The sequence below is a fragment of the Oncorhynchus mykiss genome, chromosome 6, assembly GCF_013265735.2.
Source record: "Oncorhynchus mykiss isolate Arlee chromosome 6, USDA_OmykA_1.1, whole genome shotgun sequence".
Lineage (NCBI taxonomy): Eukaryota > Metazoa > Chordata > Actinopteri > Salmoniformes > Salmonidae > Oncorhynchus > Oncorhynchus mykiss.
The window spans coordinates 68,565,639-68,580,431 of NC_048570.1; the positions used below are offsets into that span (position 1 = coordinate 68,565,639).

Here is a 14,793-nt window from a genome sequence, read left to right on the forward strand (position 1 = left end):
CTGGCAATGCAGAGCACGTATTTTATTCTTGATGTGTTTCAAAAGTCATCTGTAAGGTGACTGGAAGAAGTACATGGTAAATGGGCACACAGAGATAGTTGAAGCTATAATCTAGTCATTGTAGTGTGAGCCTCAGCTCATCTGCTTTAATATTTCATTTAGGAGCATTAGGTGCCGCCTCTGGCTACCATCATCACTCAAAGGAGATGGTCAATCACATATTTTGGGCAGCCATGGCAGTGACCACAGCTCGACAAACCCTAGCAGAATAGATTTTAGACTGAGGCTTAGTAGTTAATCAATAATCAATAAGGATCTCTCTGTTTGTCAATCCAGCATTTTTTGTATCTGGGAAGCTCATCCTCTCATGCCCCTAGGCCCCGGGCTACTGGGATGGATGCCTCCATGTTGCATTGCTGCTGTTGTGCAACACTTAGGAATGTATTTGATGTTGATTAGAGGTTCCACATTTTATTCCTCCATGGGAGCGTGTTGCTGAGGGATGGGCCCCTGTATCCGTTCAATGATGGTCCCAATCAAATGCCTGCCTGCACTTATCTCCACAGCAAATATTCCTCTGCAGAGGGCCTGATACACAAGAGGCCTTAAAGCTCAGAACTAATTTAATTAAAAATGCCCAAAGCAAAGTGGCCAGGGGCTCAGTGAAAGGATCAGTCTCCTTGTCTTCAAAATAACTTTACACAAAGAAATGGGCCTTTACAGCAACTGGTGGGACACAACTCATTAGATAAGTTAGCATTCCATTTGAAAGTCAAATACTAGAAGTAAAGCGCTCTGCAAATTAAAGTTCAAGGCAAAGTGGCGCAGCTCTCTAAAACTGGTCAGGGTAGACAATGTAGGTTGTGGATCCCAAAATGAATTGGGTTCATTCTGGCTTTGCTCATGAATGCTCTGCCCGTGGCCAGTGAAAAAAAACAAGGAGGTCTTTACCTTGAAATGTCAGAGGGTCAGCTACGTTTAGGAGGGACAGAATTCCCCTTGCCGCCTTCCTCAAGACGACACGGAGTAGATGTCAGAGTGCAGTGCGCTGATCAGGATTCACAGAGAGCCCAGTCTGGCAGTTAGGGCTTTCCCGCTGTTCAGCACCACGACACCTGGAAACCCAGGTTACGTCCAGCTATCCATATCGGCCGTTATAGAGGCCGGGACACAATCCAGTGTGTTTATGATGGGGTGGAGTTTACCTTTAGGCAAGGTTTCTCGAGAGCAGTGCTTGAGATTTACGTTGCTTTCAAGTAGTACTCTAAGAAAGGTTTGTTAGGGATACAGCTAGAAGTGCACCACTTGTGCTGTGCTGATTGTCAGTGAAATTTGATGAGTGGTAATAGTTCAATTATTCAGACTTAAGGTGCAAGAAGATGCTGATTGGGTTCCTCTCTGATGTCAGTGATAACAGCTGTTCAATCAGAAACGATGAACCTTGCACCTAGTGAGGATTTGCCTCGCTTTAAATCTGAGCTCCTTGTAATCTTTACACGGCTCCTCGTATGTTTTCTTCATCTGTTGGCTCTCCCCCCCCCTCTTTTCTCCCCTAGCAAACCTGCTGTGTTTGATGTGCGTTCAGGGTTTTTTGTGTGCTTTTGTGTTTAGAGAAGAGGAGTAATTTCTGTGATAAAGTTAGTGGGGTAGCCTCCGAAGGCAAACACTGGGTAGAGTATCTCATTGTTACACTGGGCTAGCGAGATAACTGAGCCTAGGGAGGGGGGAGAGAGTTGGATGGAGAGAGAGAGAGCCCAGGAGAGGTACTCTGATGCCTCTCTCCCCTCCCCTCCCCTCCCCTCAGACTGCCTCTTCATCTGTGAGTGCTGATGGCTGCTCGCCCCTGCAGCACAAACAGCATCGGATGTGTGCAGAGGTCAAAGAGCACTGCAGTCTGTTTGTTAATCCATTACTTAAGTGGTGCGCATTGCATTCTGAAAACATGCAGCTGTTTTGAATCTGAAGACACATGTCACGTGTATCTTTGAATTATCTGATTCCTTTTTCTCGGAATAGTAAATGGGTGAAGAGGATTTTGTTTTGTGGTACTTGTTTTGGGTATTTCTGATGTAGTCTTCTTATATAGTCCTTCACTGATGTAGCCTAGTATGTTGCTTGCACTGGGTCGCAGTTGTTCCGGGAGTGGTTTTATTTGTTTATGATAATTAAGTTGATGTTATCCAGCCCTGGGGCTTTTTGGTAAATATTTTATATATTTATTTATTCCAAAAATGTGATTTAAATTGAGGTCTGTATCAAGAGTAGCACATCGTCATTTATTTTAAAGTAACTGTCCAGTGTTTCCAGATTTCTATGAAATATGATGTATTATTAATTACAATATGAGTGAAATCGTTTTCTTTCCAAAAAATTGTAATTAAGTGTGTTACAATACAGATTTTCTGTGTTGGAATGGTGTGGGCATGTGACACATTCTATTCAAGCCACTTCGATATAAAGTGATTTTCGTAGCAGATTTGAAGAGCATTTTCACTGACCCTAACCTTAACCCTTTTCCTAACCGTAACCTCAGTCTCCTAATTGGCTATGTTAAGTCTCCTAACCTGCTATGAAAAAGTAATTTCGGTATCAAAGTGGCATGAAAAGAGTGTTTCCAGAGTTGACTGGTCATATCATCCTCCATGAGGTAATAGCAAGCATTTCTGAAACAGTCTGTTTGAGATACACATTTTATGTAGGGTTTTTTAAGTGTTTTTTCTCCAATTTATGCTTTGGCCACAAATACGAGTATACGTACGAGTTAACGTATTATTAAAGTTAATTATATTATTAAAAGTAATATTTTCACTGGACAGTAACTTTAACAAACTATTGACCTGAGGCGTCTTTAGTTGAAAAGGGGGATGGGAGTGGATGACCTTAATGGCTTTTGTTTTTTTTACTGCTTAGTGACTGAAAAAAGGGGGGGTTCATAATGTTCTAGATGATTTTGTATAACCTTTTTGAAAGGATGAACAATTTATTCTAGACATTGAACTACTTGCAGCATTATTCTTAACGGTGGATAAGGTTTAGGTGAAATCAGTAATGGGACACACGCTGTGTACATGAGGGTTCTCATGGAGTTTAGTTTCCATACAGTTTAGGTGGTGTCTGAACTGTATGGAATCGAAGCAGGATGTTGCCAGACCTCTCTACCAATCATCACCGTCCGGCTGCAATAATCTTCCTCTTTATCTCAGGGGGATTAAAGTATAAAATCAGTGGCAAATAATATGATGGTAACAGTTATAATTATGTATTAATTTCTATAAGCATATGAGACCTAATATATCTGTTGTCTCTCTAGGAATAGACCTAGAGGTAGGCCTAATTAGGAATTAGATGCTGTGTGTCTGTGAGGACTGTGTGTCTGTGAGGGTTGGTTACATGTGATGTTGTCCTTTAATGCTACTGTTAGCATAGAGCAGTCCTTTTAGGTTCCCACTGGCTGGCCATTCATCTGGCCTGTCAAAGAACTCATTTTCAGTATCACCTTTCACTGACTGATCTTTCCAAACTCTGCTGCTCCATGAGGGGGAAATTAATCAATGATCTCAAACAAAATGGCTTCCCCTCCTCCTCCACATGGCCTCATAACCAGCTGTGGGCTTAATGACTCTGTGTTTAAATATAAAGAGTTTTACAGCAAGCGTATGAGGAATTTTATTTCAGTTAAAGTATTATCAGTAGTCATTAGGTGGGCCACTAAAAGTTTGTGTGCATGGCACACATTTGACTGATTGACCTCTGCTCATGTGCGTAGATGTGCATAGTAGAGGAGCTAATTAATAAGATGGGCCTAGCAGAGATTTCCTCTGCTCTCTGATCTCCTCAGGGTTTAATGTGCTCCAGCCAGGATGAGCTGACAGGTACATGTAACATGCTGGTTTGTTTAGGTTAGTTAGGGCCTCGGGAACCCCGTCTGATATCCGATGTCTGGTGCTTGTATAACACCTAATTTGAGGGAGAACTGGAGCTTATGCATTTTCAAAGAGAAGGTGAGAGACAGGGCATGGAGAAAAAAACAACAGCTGATTTCAATAGTAGACTAACCTACATCTCAGGGCAAAGGGTCTTCCTGTGACTGTCTTGATTAGACGGCAATGCATCAACACATGAACTCTGTCTAGGCAGTAAGGAGAGGAGGTCAGGGAGAGAATTTGTCTTGGAAGGGTAAGGTTGGATGGATTGTGGGGCTCTTCAGATCTTGCTGTCAAGAGCCCATATGAGTATTCTTGGCAAATGTGCTAATGTACAGAATTTAGTTTGATTTGATTAGGATAGAGCTTTCTCATTGGGGCATGGCAGCTCCTTGGCAAGTAGTTTCATGGACAATTATATGAATAAAGAATAAAGAATAAAGATAGGCAGTAGTGATCATTTCAGTATAATTGTGCACATAGATTTTCCTATTTTATATCTTTTTTTAAAGCTCTCACTTCTTCTCCCCAATTTCATGGTATCCAATTGGTAGTAGTTACAGTCTTGTCTCATCACTGCAACTCCCGTACGGACTCGGGAGAGGCGAAGGTTGAGAGCCATGCGTCCTCCGAAACACAACCCAACCTAGCCGTACTGCTTCTTGACACAATGCACATCCAACCCGGAAGCCAGCCACACCAATGTGTCAGAGGAAACACCGTACACCTGGCGACCTGGTCAGCGTGCACTGTGCCCAGCCTGCCACAGGAGTCACTAGTGCGCGATGAGACAAGGATATCCCTGCCGGCCAAACCCTCCTTAACCCGGACGACGCTGGGCCAATTGTACGTTGCCCCATGGACTTTCCGGTTGCGGCCAGGTGTGGCAGAGCCTGGGCTCGAACCCAGAATCACTGGTGGTACAGCTAGCACTGCGATGCAGTGCCTTAGACCACTGCGCCTGGGAGGCCGCAATTTTCCTATTTTCAATCAAAATTCCAAGAATGAGGTTCAGCTTCACAGCACAACAGTCTCACTATCAGGCAGATACTGAAGTGGGTTGGCCTTTGCTGGGTATGGCTTTAGTGAGATAGTAACCTGAAAGTGAAGTAATGTATATTTGTAAGATATGCCTGGCAGCTCAATATATTCCCTTATTTCCATAAATGTCATTGATTTCCATTTTAACTGAACAGTCCTAAGATACAGAGGCTTAGTTTGACTGATAGAAAGGCATGTAACCTTATCCACTAAGATGAGCTGCCGAGCAAGAGACGATATTGGGCCATGAACATACATTTTTGTGATGATTGGTATTATAGATCCAAATGGGGGAAAATGCAATACTAGAAAAACATAATTTCATAGTTCTTGCTTTCTAAAAGTTGCATGGTTTGCTAACTATCTGTCTGATAGAACTTAGTGCACTCAATTTGATGTGCTTATGTCTGTTAGATTGCCTGTCTTTAATGGTGTGTCCCAAGGCTCTGTACTTGGTCATCTCTTATTCACTATTTATATAAATGATTTAGACAAAAATTTCCAAAATGTGCAACTTCATTTTTTAGGCTGATGATACTGTTATTTACTGTTGTGCCTCGTCTCTTACAAAAGCTATCCAGAACTTGCAAACTGCTTTTTATACTGTTCAACATACCTTGTGTCAATTGAAGCTCATCCTCAATACTGACTAAACTAAACATCTGAACCTTTCACCTATTACGACCTGTCAGGGCAAGGAGATTGAGGTTGTAACCTCATATACATATCTTGGAATTTTAATTGATGATGGCCTCACTTTTAAATTGCATATTCAACAATTTACAAAAGAATTTAAGCTGAAATTGGGATTTTATTTTAGGAATAAGGCCTGTTTTTCTTTTGAAGCCAGAAGGAGGCTAGTATTAGCTACTACATTTATGCCCTTACTAGACTATTGGGATATTTTATATATGAATGCTTCCGCTCAGTGTTTGAGATCAATTGACACCCTTTACCATGGCACTTTGAGATTTATTTTAAACTGCAAAACCTTTACACACCACTGCACTTTGTATACCAGGGTTGGCTAGCCTTCTCTAGTCACTCGTAGGCTCAGTCACTGGTATACTTTTATTTACAAAGCCATTTTGGGTTTACTGCCTTTTTATTTGGGCATTTTTATTGTTCATAAATGTGGTGGGTACTCTCTTCGTTCGCTGGACTTTATCCTGCTAACTGTTCCAAATGTCCGAACTGAATTTGGTAAAAGGGCTTTTATGTACTCTGCGCCATCGTCTTGGAACGCCTTACAAAATACTTTTAAACTGGAAGAACTTGTTCCGTTTGGTATTTTTAAATCACTGATGAATGATCTTGAGACTGATTCCCTGACCTGTCAATGTTTTTAATTTGCTGTTTTTGATTTTGTTATACTCTTGTGAATTCTATGGTTTTTACTAGATTACTTGTATTTTTTCATGTTGTTTGGCTGTAATTTTTGTAATGACTTGGTGCCTACAGTGGGGCAAAAAAGTATTTAGTCAGCCACTAATTGTGCAAGTTCTCCCACTTAAAAAGATGACAGAGGCCTGTAATTTTCATCATAGGTACACTTCAACTATGACAGACAAAATGAGAAAATAAATCCAGAAAATCACATTGTAGGATTTTTAATGAATTTATTTGCAAATTATGGTGGAAAATAAGTATTTGGTCACCTACAAACAAGCAAGATTTCTGGCTCTCACAGACCTGTAACTTCTTCTTTAAGAGGCTCCTCTGTCCTCCACTCGTTACCTGTATTAATGGCACCTGTTTGAACTTGTTATCAGTATAAAAGACACCTGTCCACAACCTCAAACAGTCACACTCCAAACTCCACTATGGCCAAGACCAAAGAGCTGTCAAAGGACACCAGAAACAAAATTGTAGACCTGCTCCAGGCTGGGAAGACTGAATCTGCAATAGGTAGGCAGCTTGGTTTGAAGAAATCAACTGTGGGAGCAATTATTAGGAAATGGAAGACATACAAGACCACTGATAATCTCCCTCGATCTGGGGCTCCACGCAAGATCTCACCCCGTGGGGTCAAAATGATCGGTGAGCAGAAATCCCAGAACCACACAGGGGGACCTAGTGAATGACCTGCAGAGAGCTGGGACCAAAGTAACAAAGCCTACCATCAGTAACACACTACGCCGCCAGGGACTCAAATCCTGCAGTGCCAGACGTGTCCCCCTGCTTAAGCCAGTACATGTCCAGGCCCGTCTGAAGTTTGCTAGAGAGCATTTGGATGATCCAGAAGAAGATTGTGAGAATGTCATATGGTCAGATGAAACCAAAATATAACTTTTTGGTAAAAACTCAACTCGTCGTGTTTGGAGGACAAAGAATGCTGAGTTGCATCCAAAGAACACCATACCTACTGTGAAGCATGGGGGTGGAAACATCATGCTTTGGGGCTGTTTTTCTGCAAAGGGACCAGGACGACTGATCCGTGTTAAGGAAAGAATAAATGGGACCATGTATCGTGAGATTTTGAGTGAAAACCTCCTTCCATCAGCAAGGGCATTGAAGATGAAACGTGGCTGGGTCTTTCAGCATGACAATGATCCCAAACACACCGCCCGGGCAACGAAGGAGTGGCTTCGTAAGAAGCATTTCAAGGTCCTGGAGTGGCCTAGCCAGTCTCCAGATCTCAACCCCATAGAAAATCTTTGGAGGGAGTTGAAAGTCCGTGTTGCCCAGCAACAGTCCCAAAACATCACTGCTCTAGAGAAGATCTGTATGGAGGAATGGGCCAAAATGCCAGCAACAGTGTGTGAAAACCTTGTGAAGACTTACAGAAAACGTTTGACCTCTGTCATTACCAACAAAGGGTATATAACAAAGTATTGAGATAAACTTTTATTGACCAAATACTAATTTTCCACCATCATTTACAAATAAATTCATTAAAAATCCTACAATGTGATTTTCTGGATTTTTTAAGTGTACCTATGATGAAAATTACAGGCCTCTCATATTTTTAAGTGGGAGAATTTGCACAATTGGTGGCTGCCCCACTGTATCTTGGCCAGGATGCTCTTGAAAAAGAGATTTTAAATCTCAATGAGCCCTTCCTGGTTAAATAAAGGTTAAATAAATAAAATAATGGCTGCATTACTACTAATCATCTCTTCGCAAACATGTACTGTACATTAGAGAATGTGTCTACTCTTGTAGCACACAGTGTCTCACCATTCCTTGTTCTGTAGGTATCTCCCCCTTTACAAATCAGCCAACATCTATTGTGGTGACAGAAGGATCAGTCGCCCGTTTCACCTGCAAAGTCACTGCAAGCCCTCCTCCCATCATCACCTGGGAGTTCAATCGGGTCATGTTACCCCTGGCAACTAAAAGGTATGCATTCTCATTATTTCATTATCATGCCATGTCATTAACTTTATCTGTAGATGGCATTTGAGAGTATTGTAAAGTCTATTATGATTTTAAACTGTACATGTCAGAGTGAAAGAAATATCAGAGCTGTGTGCTCATCCACCATTATATATGATGTCAGTTGTATTGATTGTCTTTGTGTTCTTGTCTGTCCCAGAATCACAGTCTTGCCCAGTGGCGTTTTGCAGATCCACGGGGTGGAAAAAGGGGATGCTGGGAACTATCGTTGTGTGGCGACCAACATCGCCAACCGTCGCCGGAGTACAGAGGCAACCCTCACTGTCACTCCAGGTGGGAGATAGTGGAGAATTAGCACTTTTTTCAGATTTAAACATAATATATTCACAAGCATTGCATCAAACATTATAAGCTCAATAAAAGCCAAGTTAAATTTATGTTGAGTAGTGAAGTGGGCACCCTGGTCAAATCCTGTCTCCCCTCCACAGCTCCAAGCCCCAAACTGCCTCAGAGACCTCGGATAATCGCCGGGCCCCAGAATTCCACTGTTTCCCTGCACCAAAGTGCCATCCTGGAATGCATGGCTACAGGGAATCCCCGACCCCTCATCTCCTGGAGCCGAGCCGACAGCAAGTCCATCGATGTTTTCAACACCAAGGTGCTGGGCAATGGCAACCTCATCATCTCTGACGTCAAACCCCAACACGGAGGAGTGTACATGTGCAGAGCCACTACCCCTGGCACACGCAACTATACCATCGCCACGGCCAACATCACTGTGCTAGGTAAACACATGTTAGTCGTCTGTGTAGGGTGTCAGTTGTTATTACAGACATGATTGTTGGTGTTTGTTACATCTATGACGTTTCCCTTATTCAGCGCCTCCGTCCTTGGTGGAGTGGCCGGAGAGCCTGACCCGTCCGCGTGCGGGCACGGCCCGCTTTGTGTGCCAGGCTAAGGGGGTTCCCCTGCCCCACATCACTTGGCTGAAGAACGGAGAGAAGGTCCACTCCAACGGACGCATCAAAATGTACAACAGGTCTGAGCTCTAACACCAGATCGAAATATAGCTAATAACTCTCTGCTCCTGTTTGTCTCCCTCTCAATTGTTTATTTATATGATCATCTCATTGTTTTATAAATCCCTGCCTCCTAAACACCAACCATATTGTATGTTCTGCTGTATGTTAATTGAAACAGAATCCCTAATTCCTTTACCCCACAGGTAAGTTGTCTTTGTTGATTGGAAACTCAGTCCCAATTAAAAATTAATCAGCCTTTCCCTACAGAAGAAAGGAAGCTGAATAATTTACAAACGTGCTAATGGCATTTCAGTGGATTTCCCACTAATTTGCATCCTCTGCTAATACCACTGCCTTGGCTTGTTAACGGTTTCTGATTTGAAAGAGAATGATAGAGTTGGTAAGCGACTGGTTAAGTATTGGTAGGGGAAACTGAAGGAGGGACAGAAGTCTAATATGGCCATGTGTGTTTTGTCCCACAGTAAACTGGTGATCAACCAGATCATCCCTGAGGATGATGCCATCTACCAGTGCCAGGTAGAGAATGAGCAGGGCTCTGTGCTGTCCATGGCCCGGCTCATAGTGGTGATGTCAGAGGACCGGCCCAGCGCGCCCAGGAACATCCGGGCTGACACTGTATCCAGCTCTGCCATCTTGCTGGCCTGGGAGAGACCACTGTACAACTCAGACAAAGTGATTGCCTACTCTGTGCACTACATGAAGGCTGAAGGTGAGATATGATGGCCAATTCAGGGGAGCCTCTTCTATGTCTTGTACCTTTTCAAGCAGAAACTCTTCTTGATGTTGGCAGGAAATAGTTAATGTCGTATGTATTAGGGCATTCCATATTAATGGCCTTGGTAGCCCCAGGAGTTAACAGTTAACACTGTTTAGAGTCCTGAATGCTCCGCTTCCTCCTTGCCCCCAGAACGGAATGTGGGAGATTGACCATCTGTTGTTAATAGTTGGTTGCTAGGCAGAGGTCAAGGAAAATGACTACTGCAACTAAGAAAGAACAGCAGCTTGCTCTGTACAAACAGGACTGGCCTTCCATAGGCGATCTCAAGCCCTGTGCATGGGTTTTAAAGGTGCAGGAACACTAGATGAGATGCAGGATAGACAGGAAACGATCACAAGAATACAAGGGCTGCACTGTTGTCACTAGTCACCCCAGACATTGACTGCTGGACCTTTAGCTTTCCTGGGAACCTGTATTGTTGATGAAGAGGCACCAAGAGTCACATTCAAACAATGTAACAGTTCAGCACAAATGTTATCCAGTTCATTCAGGTACGGTTGTTCATCGCCGGCTATGGAATACCATTGTATAGGCCAAATGTACGAATTCCATGCAGCAAAAGAAACACCTGCTAGGCTATGTAAGGATAAGGACGTTAACGGATGTAAGTTAGAAAATCTGCCCCTTTCTCCTTAAATAACTGGCGTCTGTAAAGGATTTGGTGCACTTGATTAAGATTACGTGAAACATTCTGTCCGGTCTCAGAGAATTGCTGGCCGTTGAGATTGACAGGAGTAGTAGCACCAATGCATTCTGCACCTGAGGTCTCAGACACAGAGCCTTGGTAACTAAATGAAGGTTCTAATGAAAGGAGAAACTAATTAGTCTGTGTGTTGGAGTGTGCTAATCCAACAGAGGAGATTCTGTCAAGGCACTGGGACAGCATGAGCTGGACTGGGAGGGAGGCTTTGTGTGTCTTTTCAGGGAGGTTTCCTGGGCCTTTCAGGCCCCTGGACAAGGCCTTTTCTGTTTACTCTCAAGGATCTTGTTTACCAGGTCAGAAATCAGGCTGGACGATTCAATACGTCCTGGCTACAAGTGAGTCTTTTGTGGGACCTTCCTAATCTGTGCTAATTAAACTGCGATTAGGCTCAGCCAGCAATGTGGGAAAATTGAATGCTGGAATTTGGCTTGAGCAATGTTGATGAAATTGTCTATAAAAGGGGAAGGAACCAGTTTGATTGAGTTGACACTTTTTGTATATTGTCCATGCTGAATGGACCAGAAGCTCACTGTTAGAGACAGATGTACAGCGTAACTTTGTAAGAATCAGGCAGCTCAGACAAGGAGGTTCCTAAAGCCAAAGTGATTATGTTCTAATTGCTCTGTATACTGAGAGAAATCATTGAATGATGATTATGGAAAGTTATCAAAAGTTGTCTTTGTACTCAGAATGTATGCAAATCTTCATAGACCCTTTTATGATTAGGTCCCCCTTTAGTGCCCTAAAGAGTTTGCATTGAAGGATCAGATCCCCTCTGAACTCCTTGCCTGTACATGCAGCTTACAACTCTGTGGGTGGTAATTGATTAATTGATTAAATGTGTGTCCTTTTCTTCCCTAAAACCAGGCTTGAACAACGAGGAATATCAGGTTGTCATTGGCAACGACACAACCCGGTACATTATTGATGACCTGGAGTCCGTGCGGAACTACACCTTCTACATCGTGGCCTACATGCCCATGGGAGCCAGCCGCATGTCAGACCATGTGTTCCAGCACACCCTGGAGGATGGTGAGGCCTCGTCGTTAGCTCCCACATGCACAAACATACAGTCCACCCTGGCCTTTATCGGGCTGTAACCCAGGGAAACAGAGGTAATGTGCAGCCATAACTGTCACCCCAGGATGAATAAAAACACCCCCAGATGAATAGTAATGAGAATGCTTCATATTGATCCTGTAGTCATTGTGTAAGGTCTTCTATCACTCTAATGGAGGACTCAGAGGATGTTTTCCAGTTTGTTTAAACTGTAATGAATAGGCTGTAGAGAGTGTGCAGTACTGTAGGTCCTGTAATGAATCTAGTGGGGCTAACCCCTGGCTGTCTAATTGAGGTCGTCTCTAAGAGGTGCGCCAGAGGAATAGCGGAGTCTAATAAGGAAGGATTAGATGGTGGACCACTCGGCTAGTTAAACATTCGTCAGGCTGATATTTAGAGATCAGGAATGACCCTCTCTACTATAATCTAACTCCCCACAAGGGCCCTTCACAGTTCACACCACCCCATTAAATGTTTCTGCACTGTGCAACCGTGACCACCACTTATGATCAAGGATAATTACATTTCTTTCATATTCCACAGAAAATAACTGGCCTATTGTCCTTGACTAAGGCAATATCTGTCACATGATTGCATACCAGTCTAAATCAGGTCCCATCTATTTATTGTGTACACTTGCAGACTTACTGAATTGATTTTCCAGTATGACTGAGTGTGACGCACAGTGAGCTGATTTGTATCTCTGGGTTTGTTCATTATAGTCTCAGTAGCTAGCTGTTACTTTAGCAATTGCAGCTCTTCCTTTGGTCCCCACCAAAACACGATACAAAACGACCATAAATATAGACAGAAACACAGTAATGAACAAGTTGGTGACTGTATAAGCCTCAACATGACCACTCTGTCTCCCTCTCCACAGTGCCCCTGCGTGCCCCAGAGCTCAGCCTCACCAGCCGCAGCCCCACAGACATCCAGGTGTCCTGGCAGCCCCTTGTAGCCAAGATAAGCCGTGGCCGGGTGTCGGCCTACCGCTTGTCCTATCGTACCAGCGCTGACCAGGCCGTCACCCAGCTGGAGCTTCCTGGGGAGAAGACCCAGTATCTCCTGGAGGGCCTGCAGCCCGACACCATCTACCTCCTCCGCATCGCTGCAGCCACTAGCGTGGGCTGGGGGGAACAGTCAGCCTGGACCTCCCACCGCACCCCTAAGGCATCCAGTGCCAAAGGTACTTACACATGCTCCTCAGTAGTAGCGATGAGTTATTGGCTGCTCCCTGATGGTCCGATGCTCCAGGCATTCAGGCATGCATATGATATATTTTTTTTAAAGGTAAACATGTGCTCTGTGTGACCCAGTCTTATGACTAGGTTGCCGCGTGCACATATGATCCTTGTACAGATGATTACAACTGTATGACTTCTAATCAATTAAAGTCAAAAGACAAACGTAAGCCATAACATGAACCAGAATTTCAACCTTAGATTTGTAAAGCTACCACATCACAGAAATAAACATGTAAGGCCTTACTTCCTGCCTTACTTCCTGCACGGACTTATCATGCACACTAAAACCATCATGCCTTGCAGGCGCACAGTGAGAGCACACTTCCCTCTACACATAGTCAATATAGGAGCAAAGAGGCTGGATTATCTCTGAACCTTTCTTCTTCCCAGTCCTCTGCTGAATGTGTGAGAGAGAGCCATGAGAAGAGCTTGCTCTAATAATCTTGTTAAGGCATTGCGTTTGTTACTTCATGACCTTTGGCCCTCTCTGTCAGTAACATCGGAATGGCTTCAGTCATGGGTCATAAAAGAGAGGCCTCTGGGTGGGAGGAAGAATAGTTCTGTTTAGAGCTCCATCTGAGCCTCGGGGGTGGGGGAGGGGACTGCTGCCCTCTCTCGCTCTGTCCTTTTGGAAAAAAACAGGATATTTTCTAGAATTCTGCCAGGATCATGTCGGCTGAATAGGCATTCGGTCAGTAGAACTGAGGACCTGGCTCATCTCTGCTATTGTGTGTTTGTGCCTGGCTGTGTATCTGTGTGTCAGGCTGGGGCGTGGTATGGATGTACCTCTGGTTGGGGGCTGCAGGCTGGGAGCCGGTTATTTCCATCAGGTAAAGCCAGTGAGCAGCTGGGTGGAGAGCATTCCTGTTTTCAAGGAACAAGACAAGCTACAGAGTCAACTTGCTCCCAGCTTACCACCCTGCATCTCTAACAATTCAATACGTTTTGGTGACTTTGCCCCTATTTATCCAGCAAATTATTTCTGGGAAATCTAAATAAGCATGTTTCTGCCATATTAAATGGTTTACTATTAATCATTTGGGTATCCCAAACAAACGTGTGCCTGAACAAGTCCTTAATTTGTTAAGGACTAGCTAACCTTTCATAATAAATAGTTATGGACTGTCAATAGTAGCAAGGCTCTGAATGGTATCTGAATATGAAGCAAATTGACCTTTATGAACACATTGGTGTTGGCCATTGGGCTTAAGGTAAAGAAGGCCTGATCGGGAAGCAGGGGTTGGGTGGGTTTCATATTCTCCCTTGACTTGGTACTATTTCAGATGAGCTGGTTAAAATAAAGACATCTGAATAAAAATGAATAGTCATGCAGGTTGAACTCTGTATGGAAATAGTACACATGACATTTAAAAAGAGAGATTCTGTTTGAACCTTACATCCTCAGAACTGTCCTCAATAAATCAAATTGTATGGGTCACATACACATATTTAGCTGATGTTATTGCAGGTGTAGCGAAATGCTTGTGATAAGAAATAACACACACACAAAAAAATACTGCAAAGTTGCTTAGTAGCTAGAAGCAGAGCTGCCATCTCTTCACAAAACAATTACATTAAATAAATACTCTTTGCGTCTCCTCACAGTGACTCTAGCCACAGATCTCTCTCTCTTCATGTTTCCTCAAAGTGATTCTAACCACAG

The 14,793-nt window shown here is 43.4% G+C and overlaps 1 protein-coding gene across 1 annotated transcript in view; it reads left to right on the forward strand.

Moving 5' to 3' along the window:
• LOC110526426 (protogenin A-like) overlaps positions 1 to 14,793 on the forward strand; it is a 44,684-nt gene that overhangs the window by 14,739 nt on the left and 15,152 nt on the right. The window contains exons 3-9 of the mRNA XM_036980822.1: positions 8,162 to 8,306; positions 8,503 to 8,636; positions 8,792 to 9,088; positions 9,183 to 9,342; positions 9,808 to 10,055; positions 11,695 to 11,859; positions 12,767 to 13,072. Of these exons, the coding sequence (XP_036836717.1) occupies positions 8,162 to 8,306; positions 8,503 to 8,636; positions 8,792 to 9,088; positions 9,183 to 9,342; positions 9,808 to 10,055; positions 11,695 to 11,859; positions 12,767 to 13,072 (1,455 nt within the window). The remainder of the gene's footprint in view (positions 1 to 8,161; positions 8,307 to 8,502; positions 8,637 to 8,791; positions 9,089 to 9,182; positions 9,343 to 9,807; positions 10,056 to 11,694; positions 11,860 to 12,766; positions 13,073 to 14,793) is intronic.